This window comes from Euphorbia lathyris, chromosome 4, assembly GCF_963576675.1.
Source record: "Euphorbia lathyris chromosome 4, ddEupLath1.1, whole genome shotgun sequence".
Classification (NCBI taxonomy): domain Eukaryota; kingdom Viridiplantae; phylum Streptophyta; class Magnoliopsida; order Malpighiales; family Euphorbiaceae; genus Euphorbia; species Euphorbia lathyris.
Genome location: NC_088913.1, coordinates 42,266,847 through 42,291,555, shown reverse-complemented (window position 1 = coordinate 42,291,555; position 24,709 = coordinate 42,266,847). Strand labels below are relative to the sequence as shown.

Here is a 24,709-nt window from a genome sequence, read left to right as displayed (position 1 = left end):
AAAAATTCATTACCCAGATTACTTGAACGGAAAGAAAAAAAAAACAGAAACCAGCAAGAATAAGCATGTGGAGAGAGAAATGAGATGTAAGATAGTAATTGGATGAATATAAAGATAAAAAATACCCTTTTATTTTTTTTTTTTATCTTTGATTGACACTTTGACTTTTTGTCTTTAACATGGTTAGTACAGTTTGAATTGTTTGCTAACAGAATCAACCTATTTGAAAATAGCAAAAACCAATTATACTTTTCCCTTAATCTTTTATACCACATTTGTGTAGGCTCCTTAATTATTATTATTAGATTTCTGGTTGAAGTCATTTCCAATATAAATTATCAAAGTATTGATAAAGTCTGTTAGTTGAGATGGGCTACAAATTTAGTCCATAAACTAGAAACTGAGCTATGTGCATCATCATGACTTGATAATTTTTAGAGATGAATAATTTCAAAAATTACAAAGTTGGGAAAGCTTTGATAGATCCCACAACACAATTCAGTGTTGACATCTTCATAATTAAATAAATGAGAATTACAAAGTTTAAACAAACTTCCCATTCATGTGGCTGTGGCTGTCTTTTGTTGAGCCTTTTTACCCTCTAAAAGCTTTAGCTCCTTTTGCCAGCTCTCCAGTTTTTCCAACTTCTCCAACTGCTCCGTTCCACTTCCACTTCCACTTTTCTGCTGCTGCGCTTCTGCTTGTCGTATCTGGATCAACCACCTCAAATTATAATACTCTTTAACATAAAACTTGTATAATTGCATCAACTAATAATTTTTTTTATCTATTCCCAAAATATAAAAAGGCAACTTAAATAAGGGTATATTTAGTAAAAAGCAATTAATGTGCATGGATTGAATCAAAACGTCATGTGTTATGGAACAAAAAAATTTCTCTACAAAGAGATCTATCGTGGAACGGAGGGAGCAAATCCTAGGAAAATGTAGAATGCAATACGGGCATTCTGGCCAAATGTATATATTACCACCAAAACGCCTCTGATGACTAATTACATAATTATAGAAAATTATGTAAAAAAATTCAGCTTATATGGCCAAAAAAACCTAAAAACTTCTGTCAAATTTCTCTTTCAAATCAAGTATACAAAACATATGTGTAGTCAATTAGAGAGAAGGAAGTTTCAGCTAGTCCCAGGGAACATTTTACACACATCCCAATATCAGACAATGTGATAAAGTGCCAGTTGAGCCATAGTCGTTAAAGGCGCAAGGCGCACTAAGGCACCAAGGGGTCCTGGAGCCTAGGCTCAATGCGCACGCCTTAGAAACACGAGGCGCATAAAATAAAATAAAAATATATAATCTTTTACTAGTTAAGCAAAAATAAACATTTATGACCACACAAACAAAACAAAACCACATAAAAACATATTACTAAATCATAAATGCAAAAAACACCAAATTAAGTTCATACTTCATAAAGACACGTATACTTAATTTCTTAACCTAAAGTACCTAACTATAACTAATGCTGCTAAATTAATAACCATTCGTTGTCAATAAAAAAGAACACACAACAAAAACTAAGAATCATCATTATCAAGATCATCCTCCAAATTAATATGGTCCTCTCCATATACTTAACATAACTTCTTCTCCTAATCTTCCTCTATTCTTTATATATTTAATTATGACCGGGACGCTTCATATTCTTATTTAAATTAAGGGTTAAGATTAATCTTATTTAAGTTAGATTACTGGTTGAGATTAATAAAGCAGTTATTTTAATAAAAAAAACTGTAAAAATAAACCCTAAGTAAAACTGCCATGCGGACCAGGCTCCAGGCTCCAAGGCACGAGCGAGGCGCACAAACCGAGAGGCCTCAATTTTAAGGTTCAAGGCTCAAGACCTTGAGCCTTACTTGAGGCGTGCTTTTAACAACTATGAGTTGAACTGTACAAGATTTTCACATCTTTAACCAAAGTTTCAAAAGCTCATTTGATATAGTTTATTATTTATCATGAGTCAGCAATACAACAGAGATATTGCTGGAGTCAACTATGGATGTCATATTATTATAATGAGAACAATGGAGAAATCTGAAAAGAATAAGAAACCCCTCAATACAGCCGAAGGCAACTCCAGAGTCACTTCATTAAGAGATACAAAATAAGTATTAAGTTGAATACAAAAATAATAAATCAGTAAATTATAGATTATCTATGTTCTTCAATTATGAAATTTAACATCTTTGTGTTTGACCGCAAATGCAATTCCATATTGAATAACTCCAGAAGGAGGTTCATTCACATGAATGACCAACACAAGTTGGACCAATCAACAAAAATTGCTATGACACTTGAAAATAGACAGTCTCACCAGATGCGGTCTAGCAATTTCTTCTTTGTTCTTTTTTTTTTTTTTTTGGAGCTTCTCAAAGCAAGAGGGTGTGTTGTCTTTCTTTACCAATCTAGAGAATACATAGTGCAGGACATAGTAGTTCATGCATAAAGTATATTTACACAGAAACGGCCACAAGTATGAGAAATCATTGAACAAGATATGGACCAATTGCAGTATAATCTTTTTTCTTTAAGTATGGATGGACTAAAGAAGAATACTAGTCACACATGCTATTTGTGATAACATAGTTCCATACAAGGAAATGAGAGGCTAGAAAGTTACAGAGAAATGTAGTTTAGAGAATGCATAAGAATCCAAATGTTCAGAAACAGAAGCTAAGCAATTTAAACTACCTTTGATATTTAAGTTGCATTTTAATGGGAATAATTCTACCAGGAAGATCATAACTATATAATTAAAGCACAGCTAAAATGGAGCGTATTTAAATTGCCAAAATGAGAATGTTGAGATTAATGAGTTGATATACAAGGATGAATAGAATGAGAAATGACTAAATTGGAGAAAAGATAGATATGGCGCCTAGTAAGGATAAAAATAAGAGAAGATGTATAAGGTGATTAGGATATGATCAATTCTAGCCATTGATGGTCCTGTACCAACACTAACTTGGATAATAGATAGGGAAAAAAATGACCCGCAAATGCTAGATCTCTCAAGCGATCATATTTTAGACAAGACTGATTGAGAAAAGCAATCAATATAGCTGAGCTGACCCAGACTAATCAGGGGTTGAAGACTTTGTTGCTGTGTTCTCATTGTACATTTCAGGTAATTGTGACATGTTCAAAAGAACTTCCATTAGTATGAAGAAACTAAGATGGAAAAGGAAGAAATGGATTTATTTAAGAAGATAAAAGTGGGGAGAAGCTAAGGTCATGTTAAGTTTCAGAAAACAAGGAATGTTTTCTTGAAAATAGAGTTAGAAAAATTCTCTAAATGGACATTAGAAAACAATCATATCTTGTTTCCCAATATTATTCTAAAGCTAGGGAACATATTTTAGATATTTTCCAATTTGGAAAGCACGGTGCTCAAGTTGACATTATACACGTATTGGTGGGTTCGAACCATCAAAGTTTTTTTTTCTTTGATATTACATGACATGAATTTCAGCCCAAAGAAAAAAAATCTCATCATTATTGATTACATGCCATCAGAATGGAGGAAAAGTATCTTAATCCCTTTGTATAAGAACAAAGGCGATGTCCAAGATTGTGCCAATTATCGGGGAATCAAATTAATGAGTCACACCATGAAACTTTGGGAGCGAGTGATCGAACAAAGGCTAAAGATGACGGTGAAGATCTCGGAAAACCAGTTTGGCTTTATGCCGAGAAGATCAACTATGGAAGCCATCCATCTAATGAGACAATTAATGGAGCACTATCGAAATAAGAAGAAAGACTTGCATATGGTTTTCATTGACTTGGAGAAAGCATATGATAAGGTACCAAGGGAAGTACTTTGGTGGGCCTTGATAAGGAAAGACATTTCGCGGAAATATATTGACATCATAAAGGACATGTATGAGGGAGCATGCACGAGTGTACGTACTAGTGTTGGGAAGACTGAAGAGTTTCCTGTTACGATTGGAGTGCATCAAGGTTCCGCACTAAGCCCATTTCTTTTTGCCATCGTTATGGATGAACTAACAAGTTCACTTCAAGATGGTATACCATGGTGCATGCTATTTGCAGATGATATTGTGTTGGTTGATGAGACAAAAGAAGGAGTGGAGAGGAAGTTGGAACTATGGAGACAAACTCTAGAATCTAGAGGCTTTAAGTTGAGCCGAAGTAAGACAGAATATTTGGAGTGTAAGTTTAGCGGCCATAGGAGTAGGGAGGCAGGGACAATCACCCTAGATGGGAGAGTTGTTCAGGCCGCGGATTGCTTTCGGTATTTAGGATCTATTATCCAAACAGATGGAGAAGTAGATGGGGATGTTGCTCATAGGATTAAAGCTGGTTGGTCGAAGTGGAAGAGTGCTACGGGTTTCCTTTGTGACCCCGGCATGCCTAATAGATTGAAGGGGAAATTCTACCGGACGGCAATTAGACCAGCATTGTTATATGGTACGGAGTGTTGGGCAGTGAAACACTGCCACATCCATAAGATGTCGGTGGCGGAGATGCGTATGTTGAGATGGATGTGTGGTCATATGAGAAAGGATCGGGTGAGTAATGAAATAATTAGGATAAAAGTAGGGGTCACATCTATTGAGAATAAAATGAGAGAAAACCGACTAAGGTGGTTTGGCCATGTGAGACGTAGAGCGCTTGATGCGCCGGTTAGGAGAACTGAAGAGAGGGATGTAGTGGTGAGGGAAAGGGGAAGACCTAAGCAAACTTGGAGGAGGGTGATCGAGAGTGATATGAGTTTACTGGGAATTGAGGAAAATATGGTAGTGGATAGGACGAAGTGGAGGGAGCGAATTTGTGTCGCTGACACGACTTGATTTCACGGTTTTATATGATGGTTCATGTTAGCCGACCCCGAATCATTTCGGGACTAAGGCTTTGTTGTTGTTGTAGTATTGATTAACAATAAAAGAAATCTTCACATTCAGTTTGGGTAATCTTATTTTGTAACAATAGTCCAAATTTAAATATAATTTTCTTTGTCTTCTTTTCATGATTATAGTTATTTTCTTAAAAGAATGAATATTTTATCTTTGAGGGATTTTTTCAGGGAAAAAAAACATATACATAATAACATAAAAAGCAGAAAATGATATTATGAGTTTAGTGCAATATAAAAAACATATACATAATAACATAATTTATTTATTTCCCGATAAAAATGATATTATGAGTGCTATATATAAAAAACAGAAAAACTTAGAAAAATGATATTATGACATTTAGTGCAATATATAAAAATGATATTATGACAATTAGTGCAATATATAGAACATGAAAAACACAGATAAACTGAAAATCTTTTTTTTATTTTCTGACTTTCTATTTGGAAAATAGAAAAACCAGAAAACTTAGAAAAAGAAAAGAAAACCACAAAATGAAAATGGAAAGTGTTTTCCACAACCAAACAAGGCCTAAGAGATTTCTTTTAGATCATTTGACAACATTTTAAACAAAAAAAAAATTGATGTCCCAATTTAGGAGAGCAAATAAATCCAAGGAGTAGAAGAAAAAAGAAGAGGTACCACAAAAAACTAGGAGCTGAATTGGTTTAAAACAAAAATTCATTTCCACGCTTTTTGTTTGAAATTGAGAGGTGAAGTTTAACTACCTTCAGAGAAAAGGAGTGGTTGTTGATTAGGTTATCTTTAGCCATGATTGGCATCACGTAACACAGCTTATAAAGTTTTTATTACCATATAGATCAGAACAAACAAAAATGAACTGTATATTCAATCTCAAACAGTAAGAGCAAGGGATCCAACACGCAGAAAACAACAAAGTTTCAGAGCTTTTTTTATATCTCCATGCCAGACATGTGAAAATGATAAGTGCATGTATCGTGAGCAAGTAAATAGAAAACACAAGAAATGTAATGAAAGGGTAATATTTTTTAAAATATTCTGTGCAAAATAAATAAATATGTGGTGCACTTTTCGAGAAAACAACTCAATGCATACTGAAAGTATGTTTACTTAACAAAGTATGTTCCAATGGAGCCTTTAATGTGCGCATGTGTACATTTGTGTGTTTTTATACCAGATGATACTATTGTTTAATGTTCATTAGTTTTTTCTTTTTGAATGTCTAGAAAGAAAAGCTAAGATATTTATAAATTTATAGTGAACAGAACAAAAAACGGAAAAGAAACATTGTTTGAACAGGGGGGGGGGGGGGCTAAAATATGACTGCTTATACCTTCTTTTTAAGTGCCCGAATTCTTTTATCGATATCTTGAGATGGAGCATTTGGATCCAGATCCTCTGTTGAATCTGCTGGAGTACTGACAACAGAATTTGCGGAAACAGCTAGATCATTCATCTGAGATATCAATGATTTAGCAGATTCTGATGCATGGCCTACACCTTCATCTAATAGTTCGTCTTCTTCCCTCTTAATGTCTCCATCTGATGACCCTTCCAAGTTCTTACCCTTCTCAAGAGCAGCCTAGTAAAAAAAAAATTGTGAATCTTACTTTTGTACAAGTTTAGAGAATAAGGCTTCAAACTACATACATACATCTACTACAAAAATTAAAGTCACTGACCAGATTCATTTAACCAATGTGAAAATTTAATACTAATATCATCAGAAAAGGATTTATAGATACAAACTAGCCAGAAACTAACATGTTAATTTTCTTAATAGACGCTTCAAAGTAATGATATGGAAATTAAATAGGATATTATTGTTTCATTATTAAAGGTACAAAACTGGGAGCATATATCAGAATGAACATCCTGAAGTCATTAGCTGGTGACAGCGATATCCAATAGTTGTCAGATGTGTAAGTTGGTGAACCTTTAATAAAGGTGAGCGTATCCAAAAATTGAATTCAGCCCAAATGATTTTTTCTTGAAACATTATAATGTTATTAATGGATTGTTGAAGCAGAGTTATCAAAAGCACGCCAGCTCAAAAGGCTCTAGGCTCCAGCATGTCGCCTGAGAAGCCAAGAGGCTCGTGCCGAGTGCGCCTTTTTAGCGTAGCGCCTTGCTAGAGACAAGCCTTGGCTCAAATTTAGAAGATACATATTGTTTTCTAGGATTCAAAATTAAAAATAGGATGTTTTAATCTCAAGCCTTTCCTATCTATATGATCTACGGCTCCTGTCGCTGATGCGCGCGCCTGAGCCTTGCGCCTTAGTGCGTCTCGCGCCTTTAATAACTATTTGTTGAAGCACGAGTCCATAAAATTTAGCAATTATTAATAAGCAAAAGCAACTCCTCCAAGACTTCAAATCCAATTTCCAATTACATATAAATTTTCTACCTACTGGCCTAGTGGGCATGAGAACAGTTTTTGCTGCTTCATAGCAATTAATTCCATCCCTGGGTAATCATGGTTCTCATGTTTGTAAGCTAATCCCAACATATGTGGTTGGCTACTTTGATCCACTTAGCTCTAAATAAGATTGTTCTACTGATGGTATGTTAAATTCCTCAGCTTAGGACCTCATCTATGTAATTTTTCTGGATAACTGGCATGAAACTTACATGGATGTACACCAATAAGATTAGATTAGGATGAATAAACTTTAACACTCAAATTTTTTTAAGAGATGATCCTGAGCTCTAGTTAACTGTACAGATACTTTCTAAGAAGAGCAGCTGCGTCAAATAAAGCTATACTTGAGATTTAGCATAATTTTTATCTTTATCACATCTAACATTCCTAGTGGAAGCCTTAGCCAATAAAAGTTGGTTCCTAGCATCTGGAGTAAAACAAATTTATTCCAGATAATTGGTCTCACTTTCCATCTGCTGCATACGAGTCCTGGTCAACTTTCCAAGAGTATTGTTAACAAACAAGTGTAGAGAACTAAGGCCTAGAATAAACAATTTAAACTTTTTGCTCTTAGTGGGAACCAAAATAATTTACTAAAACAAACAGAATTGAATTCTATCGTTTCTTGGTCTCTTCAAGTAAGAGACGTACAGAAAACAAAGCCGAAGAACAATGTCCACCAAAAGTAACCATGCTAAAACTGAATCAAGAGCATAAGAATAAGCAAGGAACAAACCTGCAACCTCTTCTCCTTCTTTCTTTCGTTCCTCTTTACTGATTTTGTTTTTGGTTTTGTATCATGAGCTGGATCATAACCTGGAGGTACAACTTGCTGAGATTGCATCTCCTTTTTCCACTACATGAAATAACTGCACCATATCATTTTTTTCCCCACTTTTTCACTATGATAGAACTCATGTAAACTTAGGAAGTCTTTTAATCCCTTTGAACTGCAGATAATTAATTGTAAATTATAATTGAAACTCTTGTAAGTTTCATATAAGTGACAAGGTATCCACTCGAAACACTCATTGCACATTTGAGAGGGAAAACAAAATTTCTTTTTTATCTTTTTACTAAGGATCAGCAAACCAACAAACATGCTCCTATATCAGAGTTTTCCTATAAACTTGACTACTATTGGAAAATTCAAACAATGGCAAAATGATTACCGGAATAAATAAACTATACAAGAATGGTATGGCTAGACTCTTTTGATAAATTTGAAGTCTGGAACAACAAAATGCAAGGACGTAATGATTTTTTCTTTAAGCATTTCTTTTATAAGAGCATTCATATCCGGTTCACATGCAACTCTTATTCTTTTGCTTCCAAAATAATGGAAATTGCTGGGTAGAAGAGATTCCTTGCTGTTTTTGGTTAATGCATAAAATATACTTGAGCTGCACTATATTTGGTACCTATAGATTATTCTCTCTACATCTGTTTTCCTGGAATCTACATATACACCTCTATATATGAATACCCTATATAGGAATAACCTCTATTTTGTTATAAAAAAACTCCGTCCCAACTTCAGCCAGTTATAAATAGGAATAACCTCCCAAACGTTATTTGTTATACACTTTTCAAGTTCCACTTTAGAAACTATACCTCTGTATAGTAAACTATATAGATATTAAGAATTCAAACTAAATTATAAAATATTAAAAAAAACTATCGAAATTATCTATGAGTTAGAAACACGAACTCCAACTTGAAATTATAAATATTTAGTATTCTCATTGATGTTTACATTTTTTCCATAAAACTCTTCCCATTATCTATAGATTGAAAACCTAAACTCTAAATTGAAATTCTAAATATTTAATTTGTTCCATTAATGTCTATTGTTATGCATGCCTGTGATAAAAAATTTAAAATTTTATGCGTTCGGAGAAATTTTATTATAACAAATTCTATTTAGTAATAACCTACCAATTGTTATACAAATAGCCCGGTCACAAGTGTATTCCTACATAGGTTTTAATATATTATGCAAATAAAAGGCATACGAATGTAGAAAGATCAAGTAATTGTAGAATTTCAGCAGCTAAACACAAAATTCGAGCGGCATCTAAGTATCATAAATTGAAGGATTTTGTGGAGGAATTAGAGTAAGGGGTTGTGCACATACCAGGGCACCTTTAGATTGGTAGATGGCGACTTCGTCCGGGGGGACATAACCGGCGCGAATCCGAATAGGTTTACGGAGAGTACCGTCGGGTCTTCTGGTAGGGGCAACTATTCTCTCCCCTTCTTTTAGGGTTTCGCTTAATTCTGCCATTTTCTTCAGCCGCTCTTCTTGTCCTACTCCTCCTCCTCCGTTATTAGTGGTGGCCATTAATTAATATATATATACTTTGTTATTTGAAATATCAGAATTGGGCTTATTGATTGATTGTAATTTCTTTTCTGACTTCACTCACTCTGCTGCTGCTTCGCTATAGTTTGCCGCAATTAATTAAAAATATTGGAATTCCAAAATCTTTTTTTTTTTTTGTTTTTAAGCTTTGGAGCATTTCAAATTTAGAAATTTACTTAACAGCATCTCCTACAAATTTATTCCCTATATTAATTTAGTATTCTTTTGAAGTTTTTTTTTTTTCTTTTTTGTATTGTTTCGAAAGTTGATAATATTTAATAAAAGGTAAAGTAAAAAAAACAAAAATTGTTCATGATTTGCTTTATTTACTAACAGAGATCTTTGATTTAAAATTTTGCAAATAGAAATATGTAGTATAAAAGAAGGAATTTTAATTTTTTTTTTAAATTGCATTTATATATTGATAAAATACATACTCAAAATCAAATTGCAATTGTGTAAAATGAACTTAAATATCAATTTAGTTCATAAACTGTTACATTCATAAAAAAAAACTAAAATGTCCACCATATGATCTATTTTTTCGATTTAGGGAGTTGTTCTTTAGGAGGTTGTGCTTTGTCGATATGCAAGAATAAGTTTTTTTAAGATAAAAATATCTTTAGTTGTAATCAAAACATAATTGTGTAATTGTAATTCTTTGTTTTTTAAATAAAACATATCACAAACATCTATTTGTAAACTTTTAAACCACATACTTCTATTTGTAAATTGGACAAACTACAAACATTTTTTTCATATTTATTCACAGTAAAGTCATATGTCCTGGTAAAGACCCTTTCTTTCTCACCATCGTGTATGCTGATCCTATCCTCGCCAATCGTAAATGGCTTTGGGAGGTTTTATATAGTATTAGTGCTAGAATGGTGGATGCTTGGTTTGTTGCTGGTGATTTTAATGATATTGCTCTTATGAGCGATCAAAGAGGTGGAGGTAATCATTATATTAATCGGTGTCTGAACCATAAAAAGAATATGGATTTGTGTGGAGTGTCAGATCTTGGTGCGGCGGGTCATAAATTTACATGGAAACGTAATAGCACTTTTGTTCGCCTGGACAAAGTCTATGCTAATATCACGGCTCGCAGTCGGTTTCCGGAGGCGGCAGTGCTGAATCTTTCCTTCCGTCATTCTGATCACTGTCCTATCTTATTCAGACTGGTTAGAGCTCGTCATCCTAAAGGGGTGAGACCTTTTCGGTATTTGGTGGCTTGGGAGTCTCACCCGCAGTTCAAAAAATTTGTTCATGATAATTAGAAGCCTTAGTCTAACGTTTTACAAGCTGCTGATGGTTTTAGAAGCAACATTGCGGGCTGGAATAAGAACGTTTTTTGCCACATTATCAGAATTTGCTGGGATTCAACGCTCATTGGAGATCAGGTTTGACCATAGCTTAAATTGTTTACTCAGGTCTCTTCAGCATGAGTTGGAAGCTGTGTTGCATCAGGAAGAGTTGCTTTGGTTTAAAAAATCAAGGAAAGCTTGGATTAAGGACGAAGATCGAAATATTAGGTATTTCCATCTCTCTACGATTATTAAAAGGCAAAAGAATCGGATTGGTGCTATAAAAAATCCTAATGGAGAGTGGGTTTACGAGGATGAGGATATTCGTCATTTGGCCTTAAATTTCTATAAAGAGTTAAGTGGATTTAGAAAGAGCTCAGACAAGGGCTGCTTTTCCTTCGATTAGTGAGGAGAAGATTCTTGAAGCCTTTCACCCAATTAATTATAAAGAGATTGGTCAGGCTATCTTTAGTATCGGGGCTACCAAAGCTCCGGGTATTAATGGGCTCCCGGCTGGTTTTTATCATAAACATTGGGAAATGGTTAAGGATGGGGTCTGCAGTTTTGTCGAGGGGGTTTTTAAAGGATCTGAGGATATTAGGCTCGTTAATAAAACTCTACTTGTTCTAATTCCTAAAGTGGAGAATCCTTCTTCTTTCTTACATATGAGGCCGATTAGTTTGTGCAATGTTTTGTATAAGGCTGTCACCAAAATTGTGGCTAATAGACTCCGCTGTATTCTCCCAGATATTATCAGCCAAAACCAAGGTAGTTTTGTGCCTGGTAGACAGATGATGGATAATGTCGTTATTGCACAGGAAATGGTTCATTTGATGAAAGTTAAGAAGGGAAAGCGTGGTTTTGTGGCTTTAAAGCTTGATCTGGAGAAAGCCTATGATCGGCTTAACTGGAGTTTTCTTCTTGAGAGTCTGAGGAGAGCTGGGATCCTGAAGAATTGCAGGAGGTTAATTGAGGTTTGTATTACTTCTCCTATTTTTCAAGTTATGATAAATGGGGATATGTCCGATGATTTTACTCCTTCCTAGGGCATTCGTCAGGGTGACCCTATGAGCCATTTCTTGTTTGTTATTGCTAGGTGTTGGGTAAAAGGGGTGAGTGTTTGGGACGATCAACTTTTTATGCCGAACAACTAGCTACTTTATATTAGGGCAACCATAGCAAAGCCTACTTACAGCTGAACAAGCAAAGCCCACTCATAAAAACAAATTTTCCACATGCATATGCACATGCATCTTTTTGGCTCAACTCTCACAGGTTGTTCGCAGCTATCATGCAATAAAGGTCATAAATGAATAATTCATCACAAATTTAATCTTCCTAATCCTAGCAGAGTTATTAATTCATGGTCAAAACAAGTAAACTGCCTGCAAACTAGCTAGAGGAGTTTTTCTCAAAAGTTTATGGAATAAGATGGAGGATGCGCACAGGGTGTGTAGGGGTGATGTGCTTTGATTTTGGTGGAGTGAAGGTGTACATTGCATAATAAGAGGAAAACAATAGCAGCAAGCATGGGGGAACAAGACAGACTAAACAACTGTAGAGATGCTAAAATGAGAATTCCCTACCCCCAACTTGAACGAAACATTGTCCTCAATGACAAACAATATGGGCAGAATTCGACATTAGCAAAAACACAAGCAAACAACAACGGATAAACACAGGTGCAAGCATGGAGGGAGTAGTGTAGTGAATCAAACCGCGGGAGATTGGGAGGACTGAGCATCCTCCCCTACATCATCAACATCTTTCAAAGTCGCTGGTGCATTGGCTTCAATCTTAACAGGTTTCTTGTTGGGCTTTGTTTGGAAGCATCTGAAACAGTCTGTTTGGTACCAGCAGTGCTATTCCCCATTTCCAGCACAACTATTCTCGCTCTGGGGATCTTGATCTCCTGGTCATATACCGCTAGCTGTTGTTCCATCACCCTGAAATTGATCAGAATTTTTTCCATGCTCAAGCGAGCAGCCTGTTGGAAAAACCTCTCGTCACCAGCATCATGGTGTTGGTTTTCCGCAAATGTTTTCAGGGGTGAAATATCTATAGGCTGGGTGAATCCTTCATTGTTTTTTCTTTTCTTCGAACTTTCTAGTTGGTTGGTGCCCTTCTGTTTTAGCTCCTCAGCTGTTTTCCATAGGTACCAGACTCCATCCACATCACAGCATATCTCTAGGCGCTTGTTGAGCGATTTCCGCAAGTGCACGGTATACGCTTGTGGTAATAAAAGATATCGAACCCACAAGGAACGCTTTTTCATGAAAAACTTATTTTAATTCAATTTAATTCACGTCTTTAGGTTTAACTTTAGAAAATCGTTTAATTAATTGTATTGATATGGTTTCGATGAAATTAATATGTTGAAACTTAGAATTCAATTCTGTCTTGAGATTTAATCACAAGTCAGGAGCTTGTGTTTATAATAAGAACTACACGAAACTTACTCGCATTAAGCAAGAAAGCAACTATAACTTTGGTAAGATTATAAACATGTAAAATTCATTAATTTATGCAATTATCGGGTTATGAACTGCAGACGATCTTCCTACGATCGAGCAAGATCGCTACTTTAATCAAATTGGTGTTTTATGTCTGATAAGCCGAGCTATCGACCATATCATCCATAAATCCTAATCTTTTTAAATGTTCAACAAAGTTTCTTTATAAATATATTTGTGTAAAACGTTTTAATGAAAACACCAGTATATTACTTTGAAAATCATTTTATCAGAATAACATCAAAATAATAACAGAAAGAATATATTGAATAGAAAAATGTATTATTATAGAATTGTGAATCTTCACAAGTTAACAGAGAAGAAGAAACATGGATAGCATTTTAACTAATTTGAGTTCCGGGTTGTCAATCATTTTCTCAAACTTCGTAGGTTTGTCAGACCCTGTGGCGCTTCAGCCGCTAATCCTTCTCGCTGAATCCTCGAAATAAAGATCGCTGGATCCACTATCAGAATGTGAACTTGTCTTCGAACAACTCTTAAATCTAAATAAATGCTAATGTGTTTGTAATTAATCTAAGAACAACTTGTGTACAACAAGTTTGCTTTTACAGAATGAAAAATAAACTCTGACTCTTTACTAAATCAGAACTTCTTCAACATAATAACAACTCTCTAAAACTCTAAAATGACCAATATGAATTCTGAAATAATTCACTTATTTATAGATGTTGGAGGGTTGTGTTTGAAGGGTCGTGTCCGCTGTGAAGATTCGTTTCTATCCGAACGAACAGACACATTTTTTGGATTTTTGACATGTGAAATCAGTGCTGGAATTACTGCTGTTGCTACCGAGATTTGAGAATCTCAGTCGCGACCTGAGGCTGAGAATTATGGCTGAACGAAAATCATTTTCTGTGTCTGAAGTTAGTGTGTCGCGACCGAGATGTGGGAATCTCGGTCGCGACACGGGTGTTTATTCCCGGTCTCATCCGCTTCCCGTCTTCTTGAATCGGTCTTCTGAATTACTCGTACTTTTGGCTCGTAACTTAGGTTTTTCTCTCGTTTTTGCTCCGTTTTAGCTTCTATTTGGATTTAACCAAATAATTAAGTACCTTGCATCAAAGAAACATATAAAGACGTAAAAAGTACTCTAAACAAATATAATTAGCACGATTTCAATATAAAACTGACGCAATTATTAATGATATTTTAGGTATATTTTGGGCTTATCAAATCTCACACACTTAAGCTTTTGCTAGTCCTGAGCAAAATTTCACTGAATTTATTCTTCGATCAATCTCTGTATGAAAATAGAACATATGTCTATATATTCCTTTTTGAATTAGTTAAACCGAAAGATAAACTTGTATGGTAAATTTATACGCAAAACATCAAACTAGCTAATATAAAAGCGATATATCATTCGTCTTGTATCTCAATTTTAATATTGAAGTATTCGGGACAGTGTAAGCACGCATGTTTTTGAGTCTTTCGTCTCAAGGCATTTCAAAGCACAAAATTTCCTTTCCCAAACCTAAACTATTATATGAAAATATAGATTAATAAGGACTTATGTCTAATTTATTTGATAGTCACGCCCGTGATAAGGGTGGTCTCGACCGTGACTTAATATTAATTAAATTGGTTTTGTGTTTGCTTAAGAGGTACCGACCATGCCATGGGTGAACGCAATCGTTACTTTAAACTTTAAACACGTTTAATTTTTGCTTTTATTTTAACGTTCCTTCCATACCTCGATTGTGATAAGGGTGGTCGCAATCGTGGCCAAAAGTACCATTTATTTACTTTTTCTTTCCTTTCATACCTCGATTGTAATATGAGTGGTCTCAATCGTGGCCAAAAGTTAAGAATACGATTACTTAATTTAATTAACACGAGTTATAAAAATGAAAATTTTTAAAATGGGAAAGAAAAATAGCACATTCATCCTATATTGACTTAAAATTCAACATGTATTATGGCTAAAGTTTCCTTAAAAACTTCAATTGGTTTTAATGTAAGATGAAATCAAACCGAGCTAAAAAGCTAAAATTGTTAGTTCGATTTATGCCCATAAACCTAATTGAAAATTAAAAATAAGATTTATATTTATCATGAATTTACATGATATAAAATAGAGATAAAAAATAAAGAAATTTTACTTATATACATTCACTCGAGACTTTTTTATAAAATCGTTTTGGAGATTTGTAAAAATATTTTAAAAATATTGCCCGTATAGAAATATTATTTCTAACGATAATGATAACCTAAAAATAATCATAAGTTATAAAAATAATGTTTATATAAAAATATCATTTTGAAATGGTTTGAAAAATGTTGCATAGAAATGTTGCATTTGTGTAAAAAAAACAAATGTTGCAATTTGTATATTACTTATTAATAATGAAAATTATCAACATGCATTTATACTTAAATAAATAGCATTCATTCTCATTCGTTGCATCCATTCGTACGTAAAATAAAAACGAATATGAAATATCTCCTCCCATACTTAATTTGGACCATGTCCGCATTGGTGCAAAAATTGATAAAACACGAAAAATAGTACGAAATTAAGCATACGAATTAGAAACGAAAATATAGTAACAAAACATTCAACATAATAAATAGAAATTGTACCAAACATAATTAGAAATATTGTACCAAACTTAATCAAACATAACAATAACGAAAAATGAGTTAAGAAAGGATAAAACCTAATCTTGAGAAGGTGAACCCGGTGGTGATGGTGTAGTCACAACTCCTTAGCGTCGGAAAAATGATAGCATCCGGTGACGAGTTGATTTGTGCTCACGCCTCAAAGTATTGATATTAGCATCCACCGTGGTGATCCTTGAACTCATTTCGGTATTGTTGGCAACCACTTCATCTAACCGTAAATTCATTTGACGGTTATGATCATTCACTTGTGTCAAAACACGTTGCCATCTGACTTGTTCTTCAACATTTGGTTCTTCTTCATGTGCTTGCTCTTGTGCTTGGGTATCAACATTCTCCTCCTCCTCATCCTCTTCATCTTCATCTTCACCCTCTCCGGTACCTAACCCTTAAGAACTCGAAGCTCCACCACCTGAAATAGCAACAAGACGCTTAATGCGCTCTTCATATGGAATAAATGCGGGGGGACCAAGTTTAAGCACTAAATTGGCTCTTTGAAGAGCCGCAATGTCCAAAAGAGGCAATCCAACATGATGAGGTAAGTTTTGATAATCCGTTAATTCACCTCGAGCACCCAAAACTATCCCGGTAATTAAATTACCCATAGGCACTTGCCTATTGCGGGAAATGGTGGCTCGATATAAATTATCGAAGATCATGCCAATACTATCAATGGTAAAATTCTTAAAAATACTGTCAAACACGAACAAATCACGACTCTGCACTTTGAAACTTTCTACTCGACCAAATAATGAAAAAGACAAATACTTGTGAAAATAAAACACGCAATTGTCCTTAATCTATTTGCTTGAAGTGTTTTTCGGATAGAACACCTCTAAGTTTGTTAAAGAATGCCAAACAGAGTGCGTACTAAATGTTTTCGACTTTTGATAAAAAGTCCTAGTAGGAAAACCAAACCATTCTCCCATTGTCTCATAATCAACCTCAAATTTAACTCCATTATTTCGAAAAGAAATAACACCCTTCTTTTTATCATAGCACAAGGTTACAAAAAACGCTTAAATACTCATTTATACGTTCAGAGAAAGAAAATCATTTACCGTATCGAAATCCAAGAATTGCATATCGGTAAACTCCATTTTTCTCTCGGAAAACTGTAGATAACGTCGCCCTTCCGCTTCTGTTTCAATATCGAACGTTGCCCCATACTGAACACGTAAACGGTTTGCTTCTGTGGCTTTAGTTTTGTTGGCAACTCCCTTATGTCTAGGCATTTTGGTTTGATTTTGGTGAGAGAGGTTTAAGAAAATTTGAAAGAGATGAAAGAAAGTTGTAATGGTTGAGTGATGGTATGTGTTTGTGGAAGGAAGAAGATGATGAATAAGGAAAAGATATGTTGGGAAGATGAGAGATCTTGGTGTTGGGAAGAGGAAAGAGTGTTTGATTAGTGAAAGTTTAGGTGATGTATATAGATTTGATAGATGTGTATTAAATATGGTAGATTAATAGGGTTTAATGTAGAGTAGGAATAGGAAAAGGTACAAAAATTGGTCCAATTTCCGTCTTGCATCGCGCGTGTCGCGACTGAGAGATTGTAAATATTTATATTCTAACACTTGAAGGGGGGAATTGGGTACTATCCGACCCACTTTTTCCGGGTATAAGCGCTCTTGTCTTGTTCGCACCTTCACTTTTTCTTTCTTTTTTGTCTATCCTAATGATTTTTGTCTTAGGAGTTAAATTACACATATAGTACCAATCTTTGGTCTATTTATTTGTTCCCATCTTAAACTTTCAAAAGTTTCAAATGACATCGAATTTTTATCTAATTACATTCAATAGCTTCTATTTTTTTAACAAAATTTATTAGATCTAGAAAATGGAGACACGTTACGCTACAATATTAAAAAGAAAATGAGAAAAGGTGTATAAAGAGATTACAAGGAAAAGAGAGAGTCGTTGAGAAAGAAAAAGAGAAACGTGTTAGGATGAGAAAAAAATCTATAAGGACAAATGGATCTTTTCCATTTCAATGGAATCTACGTTTAAATTTAAACGGGCTAAGTGATATTGATCATATTATGAAAATGAAGGTAAATAATGAAATATGAAACATGTTAAAAATTGGCTATTATAAATATATTTTACCTTAATTTTTAGAAGTAAAAAAATTCCCACTTGAATGATTTACATATCCAACCTTTTAAAGAAGGTACTATCCTACTTTTTTCCGTATGTATGCTGGTGGCTGCATTTGCTTTCCACTTTATTGCTTTATTAGTTTTAGATCCATACTCTGCACTGTCTTTTTATTTGGTTTTGTCATTATTGTGTAGATGTTTATAGAAATTCACAGATTAAAAAATTAATGAATATATAAATATTAAAAATTAGTGTAATGATTTTTTAATATTTAGCGCATTAAAATATTGAAGAATAATAAATATTTTTTTAAATACAACGAAATGTTTTTCCATCACCATCACAAATGATAATTCTTGAAACTGCCATATACATTTACTCCCCCAAGCATCTATAGGTACTTGAAAATCCCTGAAATTACAGCGGAACAATGTATGATATATGATGTTTACTTTATCCCATATAGGGTTACAAGAGCATTTCCAAGTCTTGAATGGGCAACATAACATTGATACTAACATGTATATTAAAAGAAAATGAAAGTTATATATGAGGAAGAAAAGGAATTGGAATCATTGGTTAAGAAGGTCCAAAGGCTTGAAATATTTGGCATCAATGAGATAAGTCCCAATGGTGAGACGAACTGCCCACACATCTTTAGGCTTTCTTGACACTATTCTGCATTACGTAAACATGATTAAGTAAGTAATCATATAAAAAGAAGGGAATTATAAAAAGAAAAGAAGGTACCTGCCTGCCTACATCACCAGGCTTGACTAAACCAGAATTAAGCCTGAGGCATGGTACAGAAGCTGCCGTCTTTATCATTTTGGGAGCCTCTGTTACTACTATTGCTGAACCTATCCCAAGTTTCTTATTTTTATTTTCATCAGATGAGCATCTTTCACTCACCAAATTCAACCTTCTATTCCCGTACCTGAATTGCTGCATACTTAAATTATCAACTCTTGCGGATGACACAAATGATAATGCCATTCCAACTCTAGATAATGTTTTTGTGGTTCCAACTTCCACCCTATCTATTTATAACCCCCAAACTCAATCTACTTTCAGGACCCTTTCTCACCAATTTGACCCTCCCGTACACAATATTTATAAATGATTCTGATTTCCTTATACCAAAACGATGACGTTTTTTCAGAAAGGATATTGTTGTCTTTTTACTTCACAATTATAGGGATGGATGGATGGATGGATGCATCTATCTGGCTTCTTTCAGCCATCTTTAGATTATTTCTCTTCCACACCACACATCTATTTTAGCTTTGACGTTTGCTTCCGCCGTCTCTTTTCCGTCATCCCTTCCAGCCCGAAATGTCTAATTCCTAAGTTTCATCTCCTTAATTTGTTAGTTTTTACTTTATAATTTTCGTGGATTAATGAATGTCCCTGCTCACAACCTTTCTGTTTATCACTGGTTTGTCGACGCACGTTCATCTTAACAATTGATTTAAAACGTAGGCTTCATGTCATGGTCTTCTTCCTGTTCTAATTGTGCCTATTCTTTTGCTTCTGCTGCTTCTTCTTCTACACATCCAACTTTTCCTGAGCAGAGCAATAGTATGTATGAGCTATTGGCCATGTCTCTACTAGCAATTAGGAAAACGAAGCTGCCTTATCGACCGAAGATGCAAACCTCGTCGATTGTTGAGGAAGATGGACCCATGCCTTCTCTACCGATTGTTGAAGCAGTTAAGGTTAGCTTTTACTTTGTCAATTTCTCTTTATGACTTAAATTCATCGAAATTTTAGTTTTTGCTCATCGTTCACCATTTGTCGTTTTTGCATTTGTTGAAGGAGATTCACATTTTCTTAATTGCATTTGCTATTTGGATAAGTATGTGAAAAAGTAAGGATTGTACTATTTAAATTTTCTTCGAGTTTTTTCACTACAACCAAGTTTCAACCTTTTCTAATCCAAATGCATTTGATTACTGATAGTTTTGAGTTTCTATTTGATAATTACCAGGAAAAGGCTTGATCCTCTTGAGGCTCATGTGCCTGCTGTCATATTGGCCTGTTGCAAATTAAAGATTTGGGTAATTTTCCTCTTTCTCTCTTCATAAGTTAAAAAAGGAAGTTGTATGTGCATAATAACAAAATCACTAATATCTGCATTATCTTTGCAAGTTGTTAGGAATATAAGTTTGATTGAGCCTTCTAATAATGAACATTCGATATGATGCCTTCTGTAGAAAAATAGTTGGAGGTGGAGGACCCTCAGTTTGTTAGTTGTCGATCTCCTTTGGTCCGGTTGGATCTCTTTGCATAAATATTATAGCAGTAAAATTCTGCATTGAGTATCATATTTATAGAATCATTTTGTTTTTGTTTTTCATTGGTAGTGATGATGTTTTATAGCTGGTTGATCGTGTTTCCTTTTACAACATAGGGTGTTAATCTTTTCAATTCAGCGAGCAGGATGTATTAACTATGAAGTCAACGTGGTACTATGTTTCAATTCATCACAAGAGAATCAAGGAAGATCAATTTCACTTAAGCTTTTAATTTTTGGCTGGAATGGTACTCCATTAGTTATAGAGATCAAAGTCATATTTATCTTCATCTGCATAGCTATTAGGCATTTTTCAGTCATCCTTCCATGCATCTATTTGTCAATCAATAGGAGTTCCCATTGAGGATGCAGTTTGATTGGGAGATATCAAATCAATTAGGAATTTGCTGACATATTTCAAGCAATGTTATCTGTTGCCATAAATTCCGAGGTCAAAATTCTGACATTTCTGTTTTCTAGTTCTGCTAAATGACGATGCCATTGTGGAGACTTAACTGATATAACTAGCTGAAAAGACCTTCAGGCTCTTTCAGTCTCAAGAGCGAGAGCTTGTAAACAAGTATAACTATTCCAAAGGGTTTTTCAGTTTGGTTTTGAACCGATGCACACCCCTAGTGTTAATGCCTACTCAGTTGAGTATTTCAAATAGTGTAAATTGCTATTACATGTCTGTTATGGTACATACTCCAGTGCAATTCTGAAGTCTTTTCTATGCTTAAAAGTTTAGTAAATTTCAAAATTAAGCATCGTAGCTATTGTTGATCCTAAGGCTTATTTGGAATTAAGGGACTCTAATGTTCATTTTCACTTATAATCAGCCTATATGCCATCTGTATAATTTGCTAATTGTTGCAATGTGTTTATAATTCTCATATTCTTACATGCCTCATAGAAAAATATAGCAGGAGTTTCATTCACTTTCTGGAGCATGTAGTCTAGATTCCAGTTGATTTGTGTCTGATGTGTGCATCATATAGTCACTTGGCTTTTCTGGTATCATTTATGCAGCTCCTTTATCAACTTCCACTGGTATTTGTTTATTGACCTTTAATAATTAACTCATGGTGTACAAACGAAAATTTTCACTGTTAAACACCTTTGCAAACAACTCTACTAGTTTCTTCAATATTAATACATGAGTCTATTTCCAGTTTAAATGATTTGGTGTGCGTTGCAACTGTGTTTATAATTCGCATATATAATGTTCTCTGGCTGCTGAAAATGTTACTCTTCTGCTCAAGTCTTTCATGTGAACCTGCCTATTAACTGCAAATTAGCTGCTTTAGCTTTCCATCTAGTAGAAAGTCAGTTCCACTAATATATTGTGTTGATTCTGTTTGTTTAGACTCTCATGTTTAGACAACTAATATGAATTAGGGTTGTTTTAACCAATTACTTAATTTAACAGAAAAGTGTGATATATTAATTTGTCCATGCTTCTTTCACTATCGGGTAAGTCATTGAAGTTCGGGTTTTGTGAAACTGAACTTCATTTTCTTGTATTTGCATATTTCACCATGGCTGCCTCAGTGATCAATGGCTATTTGATTGAATTTTTTTCTCCAACGAAGTGAATAATTTTCTCCTCTGTAGTATGCATCCTTCCTAGTGGCAATTCATTAGATTTTGCATAATTGAGTTGTGTTGTTTTGTAGTAATGTTAATTAACATGATTGAATCTATGTAGTTGTGTTCTTACGGAAGATTATATATACTATATTCTAACTTTGAGTTTATCTTGGTGGTCCTAATGGGAATGATTGGTTTAACAAGCAGACAATGGGAACACTTAATATAAATTGCTCAACTTGGATGGATTGGTTTCATGGTGGATTGCAGTTTCAGATTGAACACCATCTGTTTCCCCGATTGCCTCGACGTAATCTTAGGAAAATCTCATTGTTTGTCATCGAGCTGTGCAAGAAGCATAACTTTCTTGACACTTCTGCATCTTTTTTCAAGGCTAACGAAATGGCATTGAAGACTCTCCAAACCGTCGCCTTGCAAGCTAGGGATCTCAAAAACCCAGTTTCAAAGAATTTAGTTTGGGAAGCTGTTAATGCCCATGGATGAGATGGGGATTCTGTGAAGCTTTTTGTTTTTGCAGTTGTTTATGTATGCCTATTGAAGTCATTATGACTACATTTTATTCATAGATACCCAAGGCCAAGGCCAAGGTCATATTAGAATAGATTTCAGTTGAAGAAATAAGTATATGTCACTTGTTGAGTTGAGGTTGTAATTGTTCCTTTTAATTTTTGGATTAGGTGAAAGATCATTCATACTGACTACCCTCCAAGTTGATGTGTTTCTGCTCAACTGTGCAGAAAAGAAACTAACGGGATGTGTATTATCTGTTGATCCATCCATCGTTTGCTTTTAATGGTCTTGCCTTACGTCCCTATTAACCAACTCTGATGTTGCTTCATCTCTAGCAATGAATGTTAATGAGTTGAAGAGGTCGAATGCCATTGTTGATAGCGATGGAACTTTGTTTGTTGATCAGTATCTAGTGGAAGTCTTAGGGTTTAAGCCAAGGAACAATAAGAAGCTTGAATTAATTTGGTTGTGTTTCAGGTGAATATTGTTGAAGCAAGTGCAACTGTTAGTACTTCTAGCAATCGAGATGTCTATCCTTGCTATGCTAATACGAAGACCCACCATGGCAGACCCAAGTGCCTTTAAATTCTTTCTTATCTTAAGAAACTCTTTATAAAAGATTAATGATCTAATTCTAGTGAAATATATTCAAATACTTGCCCAGCTTGCTAATTGACATGTCACACAACGTGTATGATAGGCTCCAAATAGAAATATTTAGTGCATATTTGGTTTTATTCTTTTTAGAACTAAATTGCTTTTCTATTTCAAATAAGTGATAAAAAAAAATATTTAATTAGGATGGAAAGTAAAGAAATCAAAATAATATATGGGTAAATAGAAATCAAATAATATATGGTTAAATTACAACCATAGCATTTGAAATTTTTCTTTTTTACATTTTAGTATTTAGATTTTATTTTGCCACAAAAAAATACTTGAACTTAAGATAAGTTGACAGAATAGTACCTATTGATGTGCTATATCCAGTTAACCATTAAAAATATAGATAAATTATAATTATAATACCTAAACTTTACATTCTTTCATACTTTAATACCCAGACTTTATTTTTGCACAAACAATTCGTGATGGGTTCGGTTCTAATATGGAAATAAATTGTTTTAGAGAGAGAAGAATAAAAAATGAAAGAGAGAGTATGAGAAGATTAGAGATACAAATAAAGGGATAAACTGCCTTTACAACTTAAGTGGGTCCCACATTTAAGTAAGAGATATTGTCAAACTATGTCTCTTATTTAAAAATGAAGTATAGGTAGCAAAATATGGAAGTAGTTAAAGTTCAGGTACCATAGCTGTAATTTATCCACATTTTTAATGGTTAACCGGTTGTAGCAGGTCCATAGGTACTAGATTGTCCAGTCATCCTAAGTTCAGATATATTTTTTGTGACAAAATAAAATCTAAGTACCAAAATTTATGTAAATTTACGTATAGTTAGACTTAATTTACATAAAGTTGTTATTTTATAAAAAAACATAAACTTTATAAAAGATAAAATTTTACATAAAATCTTTGAATTTGCATAAATTCTTTATTTTTAGACATAATATACGTAAAGTTGGATTTAATTTACGTACACTTGTTATTTAAAAAAATACACAAACTTTGTAAAAAATAGAGTTTTACGTAAAATCTTTAACTTTACGTAAATTCTTTATTTTTAGACATAATTTACGTAAAGTTCGACTTAATTTAGGTAAAGTTGTTATTTCACAAGAAAAAACACAAATTTTGTGAAAAATAGAGTTTCGTAAAACTTTTGAACTTTATGTAAAACCTTTATTTTTAGACATAATTTACGTAAAGTTGTTATCTAAAAAAACATGCAAAATTTTTGAAAATGAGAATTTTACGTAAACTCTTTGAACTTTACATAAATTCTTTATTTTTAAACATAATTTACGTAAATTTGTTATTTTAACAAAAAACAAATCCAGCAAACTTTGTGAAAAATCAAGTTTTACGTAGAATCTTGAACTTTACGTAAACCCTTAACTTTTAAACATAATTTAGTAAACTTGGAAT

The 24,709-nt window shown here is 33.9% G+C and overlaps 3 protein-coding genes across 4 annotated transcripts; 1 reads left to right on the top strand and 2 right to left on the bottom strand.

Moving 5' to 3' along the window:
* Positions 1-420: 420 nt before the first annotated feature.
* LOC136227593 (partner of Y14 and mago) lies at positions 421-9,769 on the bottom strand. Its single transcript, XM_066016291.1, has 4 exons — positions 9,454-9,769; positions 8,053-8,172; positions 6,228-6,476; positions 421-710 (listed from the first exon to the last, which is right to left on the bottom strand). The coding sequence occupies exons 1-4, from the start codon at positions 9,658-9,660 to the stop codon at positions 561-563; spliced, it is 726 nt and encodes a 241-aa protein (XP_065872363.1). The 5' UTR covers positions 9,661-9,769; the 3' UTR covers positions 421-560.
* Positions 9,770-18,531: 8,762 nt separating this feature from the next.
* LOC136226500 (protein CHLORORESPIRATORY REDUCTION 42, chloroplastic) lies at positions 18,532-19,320 on the bottom strand. Its single transcript, XM_066015016.1, has 2 exons — positions 18,999-19,320; positions 18,532-18,922 (listed from the first exon to the last, which is right to left on the bottom strand). The coding sequence occupies exons 1-2, from the start codon at positions 19,238-19,240 to the stop codon at positions 18,817-18,819; spliced, it is 348 nt and encodes a 115-aa protein (XP_065871088.1). The 5' UTR covers positions 19,241-19,320; the 3' UTR covers positions 18,532-18,816.
* Positions 19,321-19,421: 101 nt separating this feature from the next.
* On the top strand, positions 19,422-22,928 carry LOC136226499 (acyl-lipid (9-3)-desaturase-like). 2 transcript variants are annotated; one of them, XR_010687748.1, is made up of 4 exons: positions 19,422-19,962; positions 20,063-20,114; positions 20,235-20,304; positions 22,338-22,928. XR_010687748.1 is itself a non-coding variant. In XM_066015015.1 (3 exons), exons 1-3 carry the CDS (start codon positions 19,922-19,924, stop codon positions 22,632-22,634), a joined length of 408 nt encoding a protein of 135 aa, XP_065871087.1. In that variant the 5' UTR covers positions 19,461-19,921; the 3' UTR covers positions 22,635-22,928. The 2 variants fall into 2 exon arrangements, 1 of the variants encoding a protein (XP_065871087.1); XM_066015015.1 differs by lacking the exon at positions 20,063-20,114 and having other exon boundaries at positions 19,461-19,962.
* The last annotated feature ends 1,781 nt before the right edge of the window (positions 22,929-24,709 follow it).

Bases quoted from the DNA above. Each gene is read 5' to 3' on its own strand.
- LOC136227593 (XM_066016291.1), bottom strand. From the start codon at position 9,660: ATGGCCACCACTAATAACGGAGGAGGAGGAGTAGGACAAGAAGAGCGG. The intron at 8,173-9,453 runs GTATGTGCACAA...TATTTCATGTAG, and splicing joins ACCAATCTAAAGGTGCCCTG to TGGAAAAAGGAGATGCAATC. The intron at 711-6,227 runs GTATAAGCAGTC...TGGTTGATCCAG, and splicing joins TTCGGGCACTTAAAAAGAAG to ATACGACAAGCAGAAGCGCA.
- LOC136226500 (XM_066015016.1), bottom strand. From the start codon at position 19,240: ATGGCATTATCATTTGTGTCATCCGCAAGAGTTGATAATTTAAGTATG. The intron at 18,923-18,998 runs GCAGGTACCTTC...TACGTAATGCAG, and splicing joins AAGCCTGGTGATGTAGGCAG to AATAGTGTCAAGAAAGCCTA.
- LOC136226499 (XM_066015015.1), top strand. From the start codon at position 19,922: ATGGACCCATGCCTTCTCTACCGATTGTTGAAGCAGTTAAG. The intron at 19,963-20,234 runs GTTAGCTTTTAC...GATAATTACCAG, and splicing joins CGATTGTTGAAGCAGTTAAG to GAAAAGGCTTGATCCTCTTG. The intron at 20,305-22,337 runs GTAATTTTCCTC...TTTAACAAGCAG, and splicing joins GTTGCAAATTAAAGATTTGG to ACAATGGGAACACTTAATAT.